The sequence below is a fragment of the Pseudonaja textilis genome, chromosome 4, assembly GCF_049901715.1.
Source record: "Pseudonaja textilis isolate UNSWEBS1 chromosome 4, rPseTex1.2, whole genome shotgun sequence".
NCBI lineage: Eukaryota > Metazoa > Chordata > Lepidosauria > Squamata > Elapidae > Pseudonaja > Pseudonaja textilis.
Window position 1 is genome coordinate 23,132,455 of NC_141993.1, and position 22,086 is coordinate 23,154,540.

The 22,086-nt window shown below is 40.2% G+C and overlaps 1 protein-coding gene across 3 annotated transcripts in view; it reads left to right on the plus strand.

Moving 5' to 3' along the window:
* A1CF (APOBEC1 complementation factor) overlaps positions 1-20,857 on the plus strand; it is a 64,901-nt gene extending 44,044 nt beyond the window's left edge. For 2 of the 3 annotated variants that reach the window (XM_026719914.2, XM_087932359.1), the window contains 5 exons: positions 1,873-2,143; positions 5,079-5,287; positions 6,775-6,911; positions 8,574-8,707; positions 13,786-20,857. In XM_026719914.2, coding sequence (XP_026575699.1) covers positions 1,873-2,143; positions 5,079-5,287; positions 6,775-6,911; positions 8,574-8,707; positions 13,786-13,934 — 900 coding nt within the window. In that variant the 3' untranslated portion in view covers positions 13,935-20,857. The remainder of the gene's footprint in view (positions 1-1,872; positions 2,144-5,078; positions 5,288-6,774; positions 6,912-8,573; positions 8,708-13,785) is intronic. The other variant, XM_026719915.2, reaches the window with a different exon arrangement.
* Positions 20,858-22,086: the final 1,229 nt, after the last annotated feature.

A 22,086-nucleotide genomic window follows, 5' to 3' on the forward strand; every position in this document is an offset into this window, starting at 1 on the left:
AGGTTACCTTCTGGCTGGAGAAAAACTCTCCCAGGAACAGCCTTTAACTTCAGAAAATTAATAAATTGGTCAACACAAACTGTAATTTAAAGTCCAATCAAGCCAAACTGAAGAAATTAGTTTGGCAGGGCAGGAGCAAGATAAAATCATGTTTGCTCCCAGCAGCCTGCCACACGCAGCCTGCCTCTCTTATAAACTGTCTTCTCAGCTGTGGCTAATGAAGGGAATCAGGGCCCTTTTCTCCCCCATAAGCCATGAAACCCATGTTGCTTTCTTCTCTGTTCCTCCCTGCGTGCCCTAGGATGAAGAGGGGGTGGGCTTGGGTCTTCCTCTGAACTCCCTCTCCCTTGTTCTATCTCTCCCCTGCTCTGCCCAGCCAGACTTTGCCCCTTCCCAATTTCCTCCACAGCCAACAGATCCACACTCCCACTCCCTGTCAGCTGTTCATCTTCCTCCTTAGATTCAGATTCTGACAGAGACATGACACTGTGTCTCTGTGTCTGTGTGTTTTGATGTACCTCTCCTGCTGGTCTTCAAACATCTCTGAAAGTCTTGTCCCACTTGTAGACAATTTTCATACAGGGATGCCAAGACGGTATGCCAGCAAATTCAGATTTACAGTACCGGTAACCCTCGATTTATAATAGTTTGCTTAATGACTATTTGAAGTTACAATGGCACAAAAAGTGATTTATGACCATTTTTAATACTTAACTCTTGCAGCATCCCCATGGTCATGTGATCAAAATTCAGACACTTGGCAACTGACTCACATTTATGACAGTTGCAGTGTCTCAGAGTCGTGTGATTCCCCTTTTGAGACTTTCTGACAAACAACATCAATGGAAAAGCCAGATTTGCTTAATAACCAGGTTACTAACTTAACAACTGCAGTGACTCACTTCACAACGGTGACAAGAAAGGTCATTAAATGCGGCAAAACTTACCTACCAAATGTCTCCCTTAGCAATAGAAAATTTGGGCTCAATTGAGGTCATAAGGTTTTCAGAAACTATCATTGCGAATGAGCTACTCCCCCAAAGAGACATTTCTTTAATTCCTGTGATCCGTTGGTATAGGTGTTCTGACCCAACCGGGTTCCCAAAGAGCAAACACAGACAAAGGCAGCAGCCCCCACCTTTCAAGGTTTAATAACGAATTCTGTTCTGAAGGCTGCTTTCCACTAATTAGCTCCGACAAGAAAGAGCCAAGTTGCTTGTCAAGGCTGCCAAAAACCCAGAGATAAGAAGATTTCTCCAAACATGAACTAAGATGTCCACCAGTTGAGCTTAAGAGCTTCTTTGCCCTCTGCAAAGAACGCTTTTCCAAACCCAGCTTTTATCCTCTTGAGGGAGGGGCCATTACCTTGCAGCCTTACTCCTGAGTCACCTGTGCTGCTGTAATTGTTCTTTCCTCCGAGTAATCCTTCGTGCACGTGCACTTGGCACAGGCTCCTTGGGAACCTCCTCATCACTGCTGCCAGCCCTCACAATCTCTGAAGGCAGCAGTCCACTCCCTGATGGTCCTGGCCCCTCATCAGAGTCCTCTCTCTCCTCAACCATCTGCACCTGCTACCGGCTAACCACAACAATAGGTGTGCATGTATGGCTTAGTACCTAGTATTTTCTAAATTATTTATTTTTCTCGTCCTATATCTCATTTATAGGATGAGACATAGGCTCAATTGGCAAAAGAAAGCTCAAGACTGTATTGGTTGGAAATATGCAGAAGAGGCCTTCACCTTGCAATGGATAGACAATGGCAAGGAGGAGGAGGAGGAGGAGGAGGAGGAGGAGGAGGAGGAGGAGGAGGAGGAGAAAGAAGAAGAATGGTATCTCATATATATTCCTTGTGTTCTCTTCCGCCCTCAAGGTGTTGGATGGCTCTCCCATTGAAGTCACCTTAGCAAAGCCAGTTGACAAAGACAGTTATGTGAGATACACCAGAGGTACAGGAGGACGAGGAGCAGCGTTGCCAGAATTTACTTACACCTTTGGCCATGTCTACGATCCTGCCACAGCTTACCTAGGAGCTCCAGTTTTCTATGCACCACAAGCCTATGCTGCCATTCCCGGCCTTCATTTCCCTGCTGCTAAAGGCCACCTCACCAACAGAGGCATTATTAGACCTTCGACCATTAGAGGTAATTCTATTGAGCAATGCAGAATATATCAATGTTCTTACTTGGCTGGACTGTCCTTTATTATTATTTTTCTTTTGGACAGGTCTCTTCTGATATGGAATGGGTCACTTTAATAAATACCCATGTTCTCTTACCCATTTTAATTAAAGATCTTTAATGAAACCTGCATTACTCTTCAAAATAAAATTAGCCCAACCCATTGGCTTTTATGAGAATGAAATATCCAACCAAAAGAATCTTAGGTGATATGATTATGACTTTTCTCAAATCTAGTATATTTAAACTATATTAGAATATAGCTCCCAAATTTCTAGTCAATATGCCAGTGTCAAATGGCTGTTATAAAAGGTTGTAGTTCAGTATATTTGAAAGGCACAATGGCACAAATTATAGAGAGAAGGCTAAAATGTGTGGTTGAAATTTAATTTAAAAAGCTTATTTCAGTCAACATTCAGCGTATAAGTTAACTTGTTTACAGAGATATTGAATGAAAATCTGGTCCATGAAGAATTCATAACAGAATTCTTTTGCAACTCTACAAGCAAGCAGTATTGAGCAAGAGCATTTAGGCCCTTTTCATTACTCTCTGGAAATAATGTTGAAGCATTATTTGCATATTGACCCCAGCTCTCTGAATCCCCATTTTGCTGACCTCAGAGGAATAGAAGAGTGAATCAACCTTGAGCCACATCAGGACTGAACTTCAGGTTGCGGGCAGAGTTTGCCTGCAATATTACATTTTAACCACTGCCCCGCCAGGGCTCCTTCTTAGATTTGGGACATTTGATAGAGCATGAAGCTTTGTTTAAATAAAGGAATGGAACAGACTGTTCAGTTTTGAACTAGAGATTCTCAGTAGCTCAGTAGTTTTATAGTTCAGTAGTTTTGAACTACTGATTTGCCTTTGACAGAAACCTTGAGGAACTAAAAAATGCCCATAGTTTGAAACCAACTATGCCTATAGTTGGTTTCACAAGTGCAGCATTCAAATGTGGTAGTTTTCAGCAGACACATCTCTTTCTGCAAACTAATAAATTCAGCAAGGAAATATCAAAAGTGAAATACTTACATGCATGTGTGAACCATCCTAAATGTTTAGAGAAATGAGCTAATTCCAATGTGTGATTGGGATGACTTATATCGTGTCAAAATTACACACCAAAACTGAAAAGCTTAATCTTAAATCTCTAAAAAAAAAAATCAGTCTGTATAGCAATTGTGGCTTTGGAGCCCCTGCTCTTTACCTATAAATGATAATCCTCTTAGAATTGGCATCAAAAATTGAATTAGAATTGAAAATAATAACTGCAGAGAAAAAAGGAGATAAGAAAGTGATTTAGTGCAAGATATTCAGTCAGTGAGTCTTGGGGCATTTAATGAAATGGAAACTGGAAAGGCCCGTGTTACATGAATAATGACATAATTAGAATGCAATGTAGAAAATGTACAATGTATAAAATAATATTTTGATTGCTCCTTGCAGCAGATTGCAATTCCCACATTCAGTGGTGTGTGTGTGTGTGTGTGTGTGTGTGTGTGTGTGTATGTGAGAGAGAGAGAGAGAAACATGTTTAAGTAGAAACCTAGAAAGCCCAATATCTGTGAGGTGAACTTACAAATACTAAAAATAATTAGAAGCTCACAGGATACCTCCCAGATCACAATAAAATCTTATTGGTAGCTGTGCACATAGCTGAGAATTATCACTCTTCATTTCAAAGGCAATAAACAGAGGTTGTGCTTTGGGTACTGCTACTACTTCCCAAGGAAGTATATTCTATTAACATGGCTAAAGAAATGTTAATGTCAGGAGTTGAAACCCTCAGTGTTGTAGTAGATGAAGAAACTAATGTAATACCTATTTGTTTGGAACTAAAACTCTGCTGTGTTCTGCAGAATTTTGCTCTCTTGAAGTATGCATCAGATTGTATCTCAATTGTGTCAACTTTAAGATGGATGGATTTCAACTCTCATAATTCCCTTGGAGAATTCTGGGACTTGAAGTCCACACATGTTAAAGTTGGCATGATAGAGAAACACTGGTCTAAAGAGCTGAAGAAGCTCCTTGGATGAGAAGTGAAATGTCTTCAAGGAAAAAACAAAGTCCAGTTGCCTTTTCAAAAAGCACCTTTGGGACAACCATGACCTGGATGACTGAGAATCTCCATTGACACTGGTCTAAATAGTTTATAGATCTACTACCTAATGTTGCAGATATTTGGTTCTTCCCCTTACCTCTTTGAGACTCAGTAAAAAGTGACCCATAGGGGTGGGATTCTAACGATTCAGACCAGTACTATAGAACTGGTTGTTATGATTCTGCACAGTTCGGAGAACCGGCAAATTGTGCCCCTGGCTGGCCCCGCCCCTCTCCACCCTCCCCTCCCTGTCCAGTCAGTTCTAAAGGAGGGCTGCATCCTCCCCCACCCAGTCACTCCTTAAGGTATTTCCCCCCTTCCAACGATCAGCTGTTCCAATGATCAGCTGTGTTGGGATGCCCCTTGCTGTCTTACTGCTTCACCCAGGAGGCTTCCCTGAAGTCCAGGAGGCAAAAGGGGGCAGAGGGGTGCTGCTCCCCCCATGCTCCATTTTTTTTTGCCTTCCTGGGCCCCAGGGAAGCCTTCTGGGAGCAAAAATGCCCCCCAGGGGGCTTCCCTGAGACCCAGGGGGCAAAAAAACATGGGGGGTATTGCTGCAAAAAAAGAAGCCACTCCCACTCAGTCACATGGCCACACCCACCTAGCCACGCCCATCTAGCCATGCCCACAGAACCGGTTGTTACCAAATTTGAATCCCACCCCTGGTGACCCACTTTTCATTCTCACATCAAAACTCCACTTTAAGCCTGTGTGTGCAATCAAGCCTTCCCATACTGTAAGAATCAGGAAGATTTTCCTGTGATTTGATTCAGTTCAATGCCTTCTTACATTCCTAGAAATTTACATGAATGTACCTGTAGGGGCTGCTGGAATTAGAGGAGTAGGAGGTCGAGGCTACTTGGCTAACCCTGCCCTGGGTCGCGGATACCAGCTTAAAGGAGAAAAAAGAGGGGAGGACAAACTCTACGATCTTTTGCCTGGAATGGAGCTTACGCCAATTAACCACGTCAGTTTAAAGCCACAAGGAATTAAACTTGCTCCACAGGTGGGTAAAACAGATCTAAAGGAAACATTTCAGCTCTTGATTACTGCCTTCCCTGTTTCTATAATAAATCCTTGCAGACTGGACATTTGTTGTTGTTGTTGTTGTTGTTTATTCTGTTTGGTTTCACTCCACACAGTTTTGACACGAAACAGCATTCCTACAGTAGTAATATCTTTTCACAGCTCCCTTCATGAACTGGTGCCACAATGAGATTATGCTGGATTTACTGTCGGATTATAGGAAGTCATCTGTGAAAACGCATCGTTTTCTGTACACACAATGCCATGTCGTTAGCTGAGAACCCAAATAACTTGCAGGAAATTATAGTTTGTACAGATCTGAAAACTCTTTACCAAGAGTCAAGATATTTGTGCTTGGCAGAGAAAATGGAGCAAATGTTTATAAGGTTTTTGTTTCATTTTGTTCATTGAATCGATTTTGAATCCAAGTGAATTTATGGAACAGTCCATGCACTTTTCTTGCCAAGATTGCAATGGTGGCTTTGCTACTGCGTTGCCTTCTTCCAACTTGCTTTCTGATTTCCCAGTTTAATGTTGAAACAGAGTGATTGGCCTAGGTCATCCTGTTGGTTTCCATGCCTTATGGAAACATTGGAACTGGAGTCTTTCTCCCCCAATCCAGCATCTTAACCGCAACAGTCTAGCTCTTAAGATTAAGCAAGTGTCTTTAACGCAAATGATGTGTTTTAATTGTATTTTTAAAATGTGTTTATTGTAAGCCACCTACAGTCACTTTACTGTGAGATGGGCAACTATATAAATATGATATATTAAATAAAATAGGCAAAGTTGTGTATCTTGATAGAATATTTTATTAAAGATGAGAAAATGGATGGAGGATTGATAGGCTGCAGATAGTATGTAGCCTTCTGTATGTAAGGAATGCTTATACGGCTAGGAATAAAAGTATGCTTCTACCCCCTTTGTTATATGGAAGTGAATCTTGAGTGTATCAGGAGAAGTGAGATGGGAATAGGATCTTAGGAAACATATGTGATAAAACAAAATGAGGTCCCAAATGAATGGGAGCTAAATGAAAGTACACGGAATACAGAAGAGAATAATCAATACAAGAGAAGTAGGTTGAAATAGTTTGGACCAGAAAATGATTGAGGCTTGAATTTCCAAGCAAATATATGGAGGAATCAGAATTTATTAGAGCTGGAAAGCAATGTAGGAATCAATGTATGGATGAGATGGAAGAAGAGTAGCTTGCATCTCAACATATAGTCATGCTGGCCACATGGATCATGTCCTTGGACAATGCTGGCTCCCCCAGCTAAGAAATGGAGATCAGCACCATTCCCTAGAGTTGGATGAAACTGGACAGGGAAAATCTTTACCTTTACCATTATCTCCTGCCTGGCATGTCTATGGCTCCGTACTTCTGTGATCTGCATACTGTCAGTCTGTAAGTGATGATTATACATGTATGGAAATATCATTAGATTCATTTTATCATTATAGATATTAGAAGAAATCTGCCAGAAGAATAACTGGGGACAACCTGTTTATCAACTTTATTCTGCCGTTGGACAGAACCAAAGACAACTCTTCTTGTATAAAATCACTATACCTGCCCTTGTCACTCAAAATCCTACAATGTAAGTAGCCACGGGGCTTCACTGGGGTTGAGGGGCCTTTCTAAGTAAGCCATTACAATACCTGGATAATTTGAAATTGCAGAAGAATTAGAAGGATGTGGTAGAGCAGCTACAGCATCCTCTATATTGAAATTCCATGAAAAAAAAAAACCCAAAGATTTAAGATGTTTAGGTTTCAAAATAAATAAAAATGAATTTTGGCACATCGAGGCACATACATGCATCTACAATATTGTATGTATGTGTACAAACACACATGTAGTCTTGGACAAGAATATAAATGACATTTAAACATAAACCAGATAGGGTGTGCCTTTTAATAGCCCAACCAGCATGGCCAAAGATGAACGATTCTGGGTCCTACATCTCACCAATATCTGGAGGTCCATATGTTCTTCATAAAATCTAAAACCTACACAGCCAAATGGCTTCTCAATGAGCCAAGAATCCTACCATGCTAAATTAATTCTTAACAGTTTGATATCTGTGCCTTGTAGCCAGATAAAGTGAGGCATATGGATTCTCCAAGGCTATTGATGTAGAAATAATAGCTTAGTCTAAGACTCCTGTCTGAATGGGAAAGTTTTCTCATCATTGTTGGGATTCTGGCACCTAATCTTATATTGTATCTAATTTTACTGTTCAGTGCAATTCCTAATCCCACTAAATGCTACTTTTATGATTAAAATACCGTACAATGAACTCTACAAGCAGATTCAGAAGCCACAGAGGATGAAAAATAAGCTCTGACATACTATCCCATTCCCACTAACTCTTTTCTCTGGTGAAATTAAGGATTAACAAAAAGCCACAACAAAAAGGCTTTGAAAGCAGCAAACACTGAGAAGAGAAACACTTACTAGAAGTGCCAGTGTTGACTCAAATCCAATCTTCCTTTCCTTAGTGACATTCCAAAAGTGTACATAAAAATATACAAGATTACATTTAAATTTTATGGTGAAATAATTTACAAATTGATATCTGTATCACTTCTTTTGCTGGTACGATTGATTAATATAGGATTATATTAAACTAGCTCTATACCCTTGCTTCACTACGAAATTATGTGAGTGGGCTTAGTTTTGGGGGAGGAAAATAACGGAGGGGAGCATCCATCAGTATTTATCTGGTTTGCATCCTGTCAGTGTGTGGGAGAGCTCAGTGCTGTTTGGAAACTGAAACAATATTTGCTGTGTGAGCAAGAAGGAGACAGCAAGGAGCCTGGGCGTGGCTTAGCTGAACTGTTCTGTACTAAAGCTGGTTGCTGCTGTGAAACTAAATCTGAAACTGCTCTCCTCTGTTTGTGTTTGCATTTGGAATAGGTTTCTTTTCAGGTGGGGAGGGGGAGTAGAACTCCTCAGCATCAGAGCGTGTTAATAATAATATAGGAAATACTAATGCTCTGATGGTCATTTTGAAAAATCCTTTCTTAGTGAGCATCTAGAAGCCAAGAGGAACATACGTGCCAGATTTCAAGTTTGTAGGCTTTACAGTTCTGGAGATTTTGTGATGATGTGTGAGTGGATTTCGCTTTTATATATATATATAGATTACATTTACATTTCATGATGAAATAATTTACAAATTGATATCTCTATCACTTCTTTTGCTGGTACAGTTGATTAATATAGGATTATACTGAACTATTAAATTATTTTACAGGCTTCCCTTCACACCACCAAAGCTAAGTGCATATGTAGATGAAGCCAAAACATATGCAGCAGAACATACTCTTCAGACACTGGGGATTCCCACTGAAGGAGCAGAAAACTCTGCCACTAATGTACCATTTCCTGGTATGTAATGGTTGTATTATGCATCGGACTAACTTAAATGAAACTAACACAGTTTAGCAAAGAAGCCTCTGCATAAAATCCTCTGAAATTCTGGTGACTCCTGAATATTACAGCATGGTGGGGCATGAAGAAAGGAATTGATGCTAAAGTTTCTTTTTGTGACATGTAACAATCCAAACATTTCCCCTTCAAGGATAACTAAATGTGATCCTATAAATTGTTTATTCATCAGAAAATTCAAAGGAATTTGCTTTTAGAAGAATGGGTACAAGTTTGCAGTCAGAATACGTATTTAAAGGTAGCAAAATCACAGTCACGTTGAATTCTTGCACCTTTGCAAGTCTTTAGCTGCTTCTCATTACAATAGTTCAGTTTTTTTAAAAGAAATGTTTCTTTTGCCAATTAACAGCTTAGCCAGACTGCTGTGTACTTAGCTACAAATAGAAGTAACTGCACATAATCAAAATAAGTCTTGACGGGAGAAATGTATACAACTTCTCTGAAATGCAGAGCTTGAATTAACAGTTTTGGTTTATTCCAGTAAATGGCCTTTTTGCTATTACACATAATTTTTTTTCTTTACATTTTGGCAACCAGTGGCAATAACACCTACAAAGTGTGGGAGTGGGTTTTTTTTGGGGGGAGGGGGGTTGAATCGATTGACTCATTCTCCAGTTTTGCAAGTCACCATTACACATCACAAATAAGAATGAGTGCTGATATGCAAACAACGGGTTTCAGTGTTGGGGTACTATTTTTTTCAGAGTGAATTCCTTACCCTGCTTCGGTGATTTCAATGAAGCCTGAGAAATATAACAGAGGAACATGGATAAACGCAAAGCTTTGAGTCATTTACAATTTTGAACAATTACTGGAAAGCTAGCTAGAGACTTGGAGGAAGGAGGAATCTTATTTCAAAATACGAAATACCCAGCAGTCCCCCACAGCAGTGGCCTCCAACCTTTTGGGCACCAGGGACTGGCTTCATGGAGAAAGTTTTTTTCTGCGGACTGGAGGGGGCATGGCATTGTATGCTGCCTGCATTCCACGGATGGGGCTTCACTTGTTTGTGTGGCTCAGTTGCTGACATGCCACAGACCGGTGTTAGTCCATGGACCAGGGATTGAGAACTCCTGCCCTACAGCCATAGACATGCAAAGATACATACACACATTAATCAGGGCAAAATGATAGTTTTAATCAGTAATGGGAGTTCAAAACATTTACTATAGGTTCTGTGGGCATGGCTTGGTGGTTGTAGTCTGGCTTGGTGGGCGTGGCTTGGTGGGTGTGGCAGGGGAAGGATACTGTAAAATCTCCATTCCACTAACCTGCTTTCCAGCTCTGTTACTCTGTGTAGGCAGGAGTGGGATGCTACTGGTTCTGCCCGGTTCTAAAGAACCAGTAACTCTGAAGAGCAGCAGACACCAAACCAGTTCAGTGTCTGCTGCTGTTTGGCCCACCCGCCCACCTAGGCTCTTACCTGTCCTTTATTTCCTGCTTTTTCAACCTCAGCTGCTTTGCGCGGCACAGCTGAGGTTGAAAAAGCAGGGGAAAAAAGAGGCTTTTCAACCCACACGCAGTGCTTTTCACCTGTCCAGGTGACACAGCTGATGTTTTTTTTTACACACATGCACAGCAAAACGTAGTCACTGAATCGGTAGTAACACTGGTTACACGCCTGTGTGCAGGGCAACAAAAGAAGACCCATCCAATCAGCTGGGACCCAGGAGGCAGAGAATAGATGGGGGCGGGGCCAGTCAGAGGCGGTATTTGCCAGTTCTCCGAACTGCTCAAAATTTCCGCTACCGGTTCTCCAGAACTGGTTCTAATGCTAATATATAACTACAGGTAGTTCTCAACTTACAATCACAATTGAGCCCAACATTTCTGTGGCTAAGCAAGACAGTTGTTCAGTGAGTTTTGCTCCATTTTACAACTTTCCTTGCCATAGCTGTTAAGTGAATCCCTGCAGTTGTTAAAGTTAGTAATATGGTTGTGAAGTGAATTTGGCTTTCCCGTTGACTTTGCTAGTCAGAAGGTGGTAAAAGGGGATTGTGTGACTCCAGGACACTGCAACGGTCATGAATATGAGTCAGTTGCCAAGCATCTGAATTTTGGTTGCATGACCATGGGAGTACTGCAAAAGTTGCAAGTGTGAAAAATGGTCGTAAATCACTTTTTTTCAGTGCCGTTGTAACTTCAAACAGTCACTAAATGAACTTTTGTAAGTCGGGGACTACCTGTAATCCTCAGGTGGTTATTGAGCAGTAGTATGGGGAGGCAGGGAAGGTGGATAGCCAAGATGACAGCTTTCATCAAAGAGCCAAGGCTGCCATCATGATTTTTTAAACCCTCCCAGATGTTGGGATCTGGTCCTTTATGTTACTTTCTAAAAGACCTGGAATGATTTGATGGGGAAGAGACATGCAGAGAAAATTATTGTACAGTTAAAGTTACCTTGCAGTTATGTTGACTATGATAAAGAGTACAAGGTAATGTAGAAAACCAATTGCTAAATTCATTATTATTTATTTTGTTTATACTATTTAATACATACGTGCACTTAATGAGAACCAAAAAAGGGACACAGTGGCTTAGTGGCTAAGACGCTGAGCTTGCTGATCAGAAAGGTCGGCAGTTTGACAGTTCAAATCCCTAGCGCTGCATAATGGAGTGAGCTCCCATTACTTGTCCCAGCTTCTGCCAACCTAGCAGTTCAAAAGCATGTTAAAAATGCAAGTAGAAAAATAAGGGCCACTTTGGTGGGAAGGTAACAGCATTCTGTGTGCCTTTGGTATTTAGTCATGCTGGCCACATGACCATGGAGACGTCTTCGGACAGCACTGGCTCTTCAGTTTTGTAATGGAGATGAGCACCACCCCCTAGAGCCAGAAACGACTAGCACGTATGTGCGAGAGGAACCTTTACCTTTACCTTTAATAAGAACCAAAACTTTCTGGATTTCACTTATAGACAGTATATCTTTCACATTAAATTGCCCTCCCTCCCTCCCTCTCTCTCTCTCTCTCTCTCTCTTTCTCTCTCTCTCTCTTTTTCTTTTTTACATTACTGGAAACACAGTATACATATCAGTCAGTTCTTTTGATTAATACCTGTAAGGAATCATTCAGAAGCATCAGGGCTTTTAAAAAAATTTAAAATCCATCCCGTTTCCTGCCACAAAGAAAAATCAATTTGTCTAGGCTTATTCGAGCTTCCGCATTATGTAAGATACACTGATGTTTTATTGAACTCAGCACCATTTACTGCTTAATTACAATGACCTTCCACTGTCATTGTTCATTTAGTTGGAAAGCTTTGAAACATTTTATCCTTTCAATCCAGGTGAACCTTATAGTCCAATAAAAATGGTATCTGTTAGGCTCATCAAAGCTGATATAAAATGCATCATTATGAACTACCTCACTCTCTCCAGCTGCCCTTGAATAGGAGAGTGTCTAGGCAAAATAAAAGACATTTGTAGAAGGGAAAGACATGTAACAGAATAACAGAAAAACAGAGTTGGAAAGATCTTAGAAGTCTTCTAGTCCAGGGGTCTCCAACCTTGGCAACTTTAAGACTTGTGGACTTCAACTCCCAGAATTCCTCAGCCAACAAAGCTGAGGAATTCTGGGAGTTGAAGTCCACAAGTCTTAAAGTTGCCAAGGTTGGAGACCCCTGTTCTAGTCCAATGCCCAGCTCTAGCAGGAAATCCTACGCCAGGGATGTCAAACATGATTTCATTGAGGGCTGCATCAGGATTGTGTTTGACCTTGAAGGCACCGGGGGGGGGGGCATGGCCAGCTTAATGTCATTCATGTCGGGGGTGCCTGTGGTGGCCCGAGCATTCTGCCAGCGAAAATGGGCTCCCGATCTCCATTTTCAGCTGCAATGACTCCTACAACCCTCTGCCAGAGAAAATGGAGCTCACAAGGGCTGCACATGGCCCTCCCAAGCTCCATTTTTGGCTGAGATAAACCTCTTGCAACCCTTTGCCAGCAAAAATGGAGCTCATGAGGGCCGCACACGGCCATCCCAAGCTCCATTTTTGGTGGCAGAGGCACCGTGGGCTGGTCCTTTGTTGTTTCAAGGGTAGCCCCACAGGCCAGATCCAGCCTGTGGGCCTTGAGTTTGACACCCCTGCCCTATGCCATTTCAGTTGCTATATGAGGCAGTCAGTAAGTGTGGGCTATCTGTGCATATATAGCATTGGATGATATTGGCATTGCTGATTAAAAATGCTGGAACTTGTTGAAGAAAAGGCATAACAGTTCTGTGTGTATCAATCACTGCAGTTGATCACTAGTCAGCAAACACCAGTCAATATTGCACATTGCTGTAGATCAGTGGCCCCCAACCTTTTTTGTGCCACGGCCTGGTACCGGCATCACAAAATGATCCGCGGCCCGGTACCGGCATCAGCACGCATGACAAGGCAAGCCAAGCCAAGCGACCGGCCAGCCAGCCATCCCCTGCTTCTCCACGCCACCTTCAACTCCTCCTTTGTACCTTTTTTGTGCTTTTTTGATCTCCTCCGCCATCGGGACGGCTCTTCGTTCGAAGCCGCCGCCCCCCTTTTGATGAAACTAAGGCGCGAGGATTCCTACAGGACCCAAACGCCGCTTTCCAACCAGAAAAGCTCACCCGGAATCACTTTCTGTCAAAACAAGATGGTGGCACCCAGCAAACTGGCAGCCCGGTAGAAAATGATCCACGGACCGGTACCAGTCCAGGGCCTGGTGGTTGGGGACCCTTGCTGTAGATAACGTAGGAGTTGTAAATAGGACTGACAAACTAGGCTAGAAAAATCCAGATGACCACTAGATGGCCAGAAAAAGATCTTTGCTGCCAACTAGTGGGCATCTGAATGTTTGCATCCCAGTCTGATATTGTAATGATTTACTTCCTTTACTAATTAGCCAAGAAGGGCCAAATCCATGCATTCTGTTTTAAAAGCGCACTTAGGAAACAATGTTTTGGTGTGAATATTATTGTAGACTAAAATTATGCATAAAGGATTTTGTCAATCTCCTCCGTTCTGGTAAAAATAGTTTTCTTTCTGAATTTTTCTCCAGGATATATTGCTAACACAGCTGCCACTGTCGCAGCTACCCAGCTAAAGCAAGCAGTGAATCTAGGACACGATTTGGGAACCTACACAGCTTATGAAGCTTATCCAGCCTTTGCGGTAGCTACTCGTAATGATGGTTATGGAGCCTTTTAAATATATATATATAATATCTATATATTTAAATATATATTTACATGTACGTGCATATGGTACATACCTCCAGCTTTATTTAAATATCTCTTTTTTTATTTCTTAAGCTGTGACTGGAATAGGAGCTATTCCAGGTTAATTATAAGTCACCCTTAATTATTCTCAATTAATGGTAAGGCATAATTCGATATGGCAAGAATTCTTTGCTTTAGTTTAGCAAGGTAAACAGTGATTGACAATGTTGTACTTTTTTAAAAAGTGGGGGGGAATTATCATAACTAGAAAGGAAAGAAAACTTTTTCAGAGGGCATGTTTGTCTCTCTGGGTGCATTTATATGTATCCTTGATGGCAATTTTCAACAATTACCACTTTCAATAATACTTTTAGTAGTATTATTGAAAGTAATAGCTTGTAATAGCTTCATAACTTCAAAGGTCTTTACACTTTTAGGAGTGGAAAGATCTTTGAAGTGATGAAGCTATTACATTTCTGCTTTTCTTGTCATAAAACATTTTGTACAGCTACAAAATTGGAATAGCCGGATTGCCACAACTCTAGGAGAACATGGTAGAAAATATATGAATGCATTTACAACCTTGCTGCCAGTGTTAGGCTGGTCTTGGGCAAGGTGTCCTGTATAGTGAAGACAGGGACACACAAACACAGTTTCAGGCACTTCTTTAATTGTTTCTTTCCATTTTCCTCTCCTAGCACCATTTTTCTCTTATTTCTCATTCAGTATAATGCATGTGCATATGTACTGGTAAAAGAGTAGTACATTTTTACTAAAAGAACACCCCCCTTGCAAAAAATGAATTCAATTTCCTTTATCCACGTGCTTTGCAATTATCCCTCTTCTATAATTTTCCTTTTTAAAGAAATATATTATGTGCAAAAACATAGTTAAGGTCACTTAAAGTTTGACTCTTAGCAGTTAATCTAACTTCTGTTGATAAAACTGTGCTTGTAGCCATCTGCATTTGTCACAACCAATGACAAAGAGTACAGTCCTATACATATATTTGCAGATATTCATCCTATTTAATTCAAAAAGGCATGCTCAATATCAATGCATTGAAATTAGGGTTTTTAAGTGCAATTAACTTTGAGTTGGGTTGGTACCACTCTTGATTAGCAAATTATAAGTTCTCACCTAAAAATAAGCTGCGGTGAATTCAGTTGGACCTATTTCTAAGTAGACATATCTAAAAAACAGTTTCTAAGATGTAGTGGTAAACTCAGCCATTACAAAGTATAGTTTTCTGTCTGAGTTTTGAAACTATTTTTTTTTAATCTAAAAATAATGTTTCTGCCATTATCTTAAAACAAAAAAAATATCTGAGCTTACAATATGACAACAGAACTGAAGACAAATTGATTCTAAATATTCATAATTATGTTTTGGACTAAACCAAAAAATATTTTGGAATCATAGTTTGAAATTTCTAAGGAGGTGACACAAGTGCATTTTTATTCCAAAGCAAATCCCAAGTAATCAGTTATAGTTACTAGAAAGGAATTATATCAAATTTCCATTTAGATTGCCATTACAAGTTATCTTTTGGTTCAGTTTTGGAGTATGTGTTTCATTTTAATATTATAGTAAACCAGATGAAAATATTTCATCAACTAAACTGCATATCTGATATAAAATAGTTCTATTTTCAATCTCATTTAGCTACCGGTATTTTATTTGCATATGGATTTCAAGGAAAGTAAAAATTTCTGTATTCCTCAGAGAAAACCAAAGCAGATCTGAAAAAATACCAATACATATGAAATTAAGGTTGAATTTTGATGTGAATTATAACAAACATGATTCATACATACAACCGACACCTTTCCAAATTTAATACCTAATTTGGCTCTTTTTTCTTTGTTCATAAAATATATTCATGAAAAGTTGCAGATTATAAAATTTATTCCTTTCTGATGTTATTGCGAATCATATGAGAATAGAACTTGATGGGTTCTTAGCAACTCTGCTATGTCAAAGTGATTTTTCTAATCAAAGCTCCAGCAATGCTCTTTATTGCTTGTTTGGCACATATTCCCAAGTTCTTGGCTCATTTCAGTTTCTCATCTTGTAAATGATTCTTCTTTATGATTGAGTTTGAAGTGTATCTCTCTCCCTTCCAGATGTGTGGGTTACAACTATTATCAAGCTAATTGGGGAATCTGAACTTGTATCTCGACCTTCTCAAATCAAAGGTCAACATTAACAACTACTGATACATAAATATAGTTTAGGCTAGGGATATCCAACTTTAACAACTTTAAGACTTGTGGACTTCAACTCCCAGAATTCTCCAACCAGCATGGCTGGCTGAGGAACTCTGGGAATTGAAGTCGACGGGTCTTAAAGTTGCCAAGGTTGAACACCTCTGGTTTAGGCTGTTTACTATTGGACAATAGCTTTAATTAAAATGGACCACGAGATAACTAGCTATTGTGAATATTCATTTAATGTGGGTGACGAACCATCGCAGGTGCCTGTTCTAAGTGTGACGATGCCAAAAGGATGAAATGTGTATCATAACATTGCAACACATTTCATAATTGCTTTGCAACATCTCATGCAAATAGATAAGGATGGGCATATCACAATATTATAATGACCATTTCATTACTAGCACACCACTACCAAGACATAACACCCCAGTCAGCATCTTGTAATGAGATCTAGTCTTCAGGTTCCTGTTGTCTCTATATTGTAAAATACTGACATTCTAGCCAATAGGGTTCAAAAGAGCTTTTATTGTCCTTCTATAGAAGAACACAAGAACTGAGAATTTAACTGGCTTTCAAATACATCCAGTTTCTGAGCCAGAAGCATACTAGTAGAGAACAAATGGCATGAAAAGCACAGTATGCTGTGCTAGCTCATTTGATTTCGTATTGTCTGCATTTATAAACTGTGATTCTCGGAGGTGTCACTACCTGGTTATGGCCAGGAATTGAAAAGCACAAACTTTCCTGTTCCTACATCTCTACGAGAGCTTTATTCAAGAGATGCCAGGATTCCCTACATCTAACTGTGTCAGAGTACATTTTAATCAGGAGGAGCTTCTGTCACACTCCAAAGTAAATAAGGGCTGCTGCCTGCAGTGTATTTTGATGGCTTGCAACTGTTAAGGCCACAAAACAAAATCATTTTTCAATTAAAAAGACATTGTCTTAGCCACAACATGAGACAATTTTAAAATGCCCCATTTCCTAACTACAGAGAATCTGTTAGATATACTGATCATACTGAGCAAATCAAGTCTTGGAAGACTTGAGTTATTTGAATTTCTTCCCACAGGAATATGAAGCCCATTATAGAAATTTTTCTAGTATAAATTTCACAAATAAGCTTATGAATCCGTGGAGGAATGGCCAATAAAACATGAGTCATGCTAGGACATACTAGACTGATGTGGGAAAAAGAAGTTCCATTCATCTAGCATGCTTCTTTGCTACACAGGTAGTCCTTGAGTTATGACCTTGAGTTAAGTGAAACATTTGTTAAGTGAGTTTTGCCCCATTTTACGACCTTTCTTGCAACAGTTGCTACGTGAATCATTGCAGTTATTGTTAGTAACCCAGTTGTTAAGTGAATCTGGCTTCCTCATTAACTTTGCTCATGAGAACTTTGCAACAGCTGATCATATGACCCCAGGACAATACAACCGTCATAAATATGAGCCAATTGCCAAGCATCTGAATTTTGATCATGTGACCAATGGGGATTCTGCAATGGTCCTAAGTGTGGAAAAATGGTAATAAGTCACTTTTTTCACTTTTTTTGAATGGTCACTAAACAAATTGTTGTAAGTCGAAGACTACCTGCACTCATCTGCTACAATCTTTAATCTGCTCTTGTCCAGATCTCTTCTGATTATAAAACCCAAATTTTCCAGGCTGGCTTATCTGGATCCCTTCTCAGCTTGACATTATATCTGCAATTGACTTTTTTAAAATGTATGCACAGGTAACCTTTAGATATTGCATATAAGAGCTCAATATAAACAAAAGGGGGGGAAAGATAAATGGCAGGTCTTCAGCAATTCCTAAATACAGTAAATAACTCAATAAATATTGCATTTAGAAGTAAGCCTTTCATTTGTAATGGAATAAAGGGAATGTTGTGCAGTGTAGAGCAGTGGTCGCTAACCAGTGGGCCGGGGACCACTGGTGGTCCATGAGAAAATTTTGGTGGTCCGCAGAGAAATGTCACCCCCAAAGCAATTAATCTAGGCTGTGTGGGAACACAAGGCTGCGCCATCCACATGGACCAGAGGAACACAAGGCTTGCGTCGCTTGCATTGAGCACAGCATGAGGTAGTGAGGGGAGGGAGGAAAGAGTGGAGGGGGGAACTTGCCCCACTCGCCCCACCCACCTCGCCTGGCCACTGGGCTGCTTCTTTCCGCTTCTTTCTTCTGCTTTTGGCTGCACGCAAGGAAAGCAGCAAAAGTCTTTCTTTCTCTCCCCCAAACTCCACCAGAAATGAATCTTTGGGACATGCAAGGCCTCCTGCTCCAAGAGGCTGTGCCAGCGTGACAAGTCTTGCAAAGACTCATTTCTGGCACAGTTTGGGGGAGAGAAAGAAAGACTTCTGCTGCTTCTGCTGCTTTCCTTGCATGAAGCCAAAAGTCTCTCTCTCTTTCCCCATGAAAACGGAGCTGGAGACAGTAATTTGGGGAAATTTTCCTGCAGACTCTTTTTAGGGATTTTCCCAGGGTGTCTGGTCCACGGGATTTAAAATTATGAGTTTGGTGGTCCCTGAGGTTCAAAAGGTTGGCAACCCCTCGCATAGAGTATAAAGATATATTTTAGAACCAAAATGTAAGCAATGGTGAAGTTCTTGCAAGTGATGTGATATCTCTCTCTCAATACGTATTCTTGGTGCAAGCAGAAATTGGCCTCAAATATATGACTGCCATTGGTTGTATTATCAGTGTTATCCCAGTGCTGTAAAAATTACGGCTTACTGGTTCCTTGTTCATGCTTTAAAAATATGCTCACTCAATGTGCATGACTATGCTTAGTTGCATTGATTAAATTTAATGATTTAACATTCCTTTTCTGGTTCCTGGTTCCAATGTGGAAAAATCTGTGATTTTATATTTGCACAACAGACAACAGAGGGACAAATGTTCAATATGACACCAATATGTTGAATGGCTTCAACTGCATATTTTATTTTGCTTTAATCTTGCTCTCAAGGCAACCTTGAGCTATGATGGTGCAGTGGTGAGAATGCAGTGCTGCAGGCTAATTCTGCTGACTGCCAGGAGTTCAGTCCTCACTGGCTCAAGGCTGACTGAGCCTTCCATTCTTCCAAGATCGGGAAAATGAGGATTCAGATTGTTGGGGACAATATGCTGACTCTGTAAACCGCTTAAGAGCCTTGGTGGCGCAGTGGTTAGAGTGCTGTACTGCAGACCACTTCTGCTGACTATCGGCTGCCTGCAATTTGGCAGTCAAATCCCACCAGGCTCAAGATTGACTCAGCCTTCCATCCTTCTGAGGTGGGTAAAATGAGGACCCAGATTGTTGGGGACAATATGCTGACTCTGTAAACCGCTTAAGAGCCTCGGTGGCGCAGTGGTTAGAGTGCTGTACTGCAGGCCACTTCTGCTGACTATCGGCTGCCTGCAATTTGGCAGTCAAATCCCACCAGGCTCAAGATTGACTCAGCCTTCCATCCTTCTGAGGTGGGTAAAATGAGGACCCAGATTGTTGGGGACAATATGCTGACTCTGTAAACCGCTTAAGAGCCTCGGTGGCGCAGTGGTTAGAGTGCTGTACTGCAGGCCACTTCTGCTGATTATCGGCTGCCTGCAATTTGGCAGTCAAATCCCACCAGGCTCAAGATTGACTCAGCCTTCCATCCTTCCGAGGTGGGTAAACTGAGGACCCAGATTGTTGGGGACAATATGCTGACTCTGTAAAACCGCTTAGAGGGGCTGGAAAGCTGTATGTAAGTTTAAGTGCTATTGCTATTGCTTAAAGAGGGCTATAAAGCACTGTGAAGCGGTATATAAGTCTAAGTACTATTGTAAGTGCTAGTGCTCTCTCTTATCAGTTCTTAACATGTCAACTTTTCAAGTCATGCCAATGCTGCCCTTGCAAATGACAATGGTTTTTGTAGCTCTCAGATAAGAGGGTTCTTTTTTTTTTTTGAACCAGTCCATGGTTTAGAAACCTTTTATCCCCAAAAAGGAAGAGTACCAGTGATGTATTTCAGATCTTAACCTTTCCTATATTGATATGAGACATTATGAGCATGAGAAAATGGTCATGATCATAATGACTCGTGCGTGACAAAACTGTCTAACCTGGTTGGTGATTCATCAATGGTAGGTTGCCATTCTGTCTCCACATGTATTTGCGGTATGGAGCATTTATAGCGGTCTGAAGAACATTTCCCCCAGCTATTACAACACATCAGTGTATGGACAAAATGCAATGTGGATCAATCTCAAAGTTGTTTTAAATCAGTCTTACTAATTATACACTTATCAAAGCTTCCAAGGATTACTGAATTCTCACATCTGATGTGTAAACATGAAATAGTTTTATTGAATTAAAATTGCTTCTTACTTCTGTGAACTATATTATTCATCAGTTTCCCCATGCACATTATTTATATGCAGTAAGATAAAGCTGATACCAACAACATAGAAACAGTATTAAAAAGTGTATATGTAAAAGCACTTATATTTTCATATTTGTATTACAGTCTTTGTATAGAACTATAACACTGTAAAACCATACATAATTACTTTGATTTGACATAACAAGTTGTTTTAAAAACAGTTCACAAGTTACATGTTGAAGTGTAAATAATTAAGAAAAAAAACCTGGTCAAATTACAATCTATTACTTTTTTGTTTATCAAATGGATGTTAAGAAATGATTAAACATTCTTATGTAGAAGTGTTAAACTCTTTTATACTGTGTGATTAGAATAATATTTCAGTATTATCATCCTTGATGCTCTTCCTATAGATGGATAATCAATCTATATCTGGTCCATGACAATTTCTTGTATATTTATTATTTCATTCTCATAAATTTTTTGTTCCAGTCTACATTTGTTAAATCTAGCCATGCATTCACACACACCCATTTCTTTAACCCATGCATTTAGAACACAAAATTATATAACCTTTTTTCTGTATACACATTTTGCCAGTTTGTGCATATTTTGTTCACAGGTTTTCTTAATTTATACGTTTTAATCAGGGGTAGGATTCAAATTTTTAACAACCAGTCCTGTGGGCGTGGCTTAGTTGGTGGGCATGGCTTGGTGATCATGTGACTGGCTGGGCATGGTCAACTCAACATCACTCACATCGAGGCATGCATCTCCTCGCCTGGCCTCTCATGACTGTGGGGATGCTGCAACAGTCATAAGTGTGAAAAATAGTCATAAGTCACTTTTTTCAGTGCCTTGAATGTCACTCCACACAAGCAAAGTACCAGCAAAGGACGGGAAAAAACCCCCAAAGATGTTCCAGAGACAGGAAATCTAGTCCTGCCAAGAACGTAATACGGGTTAACGGAGAGGCAGTTTCTGTAAGCAACACCAGAATGTTTCCTTCCTGCCTTCCTTACAGGATTAGGCCAGTAATCTCTTCTAACAACCAGTTCTCCAAACTGCTTAGAATGTTAACAAGTGGTTCTAGCAAATAGGTGCGAACCTGTAGAATCCCGTCCCTGGTTTTAATGCAATTTTCAACAGGTCCATACTGCAAGATTTGGAAAGGATGCAAACTATAGAATAAGAAGTTCTGATCTGCATATTCTAACATTATTGTGTTAGCTTATTTAAATCAAATCCTTCACCTCTCTAACCTCAACCATATTTAATCTGTAACATCAAACTTTAGCATTTAGTGTTGTCTCTTCTACTTCCATGGAAACCATTTGTTCATCTGCATATAAACTAGGATTTCTTTTCTGACACTTGAAACCATGCCAGCCAACATTTGACAGAAGAAAACAGGAACTCTTATTTATTAATAATGTACTCATCTTAGATCAAAGATCACAACCAAGCTTTGTTCTTTCTCCATTATTACCTAGTGCTAAAGAGATTCTGGCTACTTAGGCTGAATTCATTTACAGTAGTCTATTCCATTTTGGCTTTTAAAACACATATG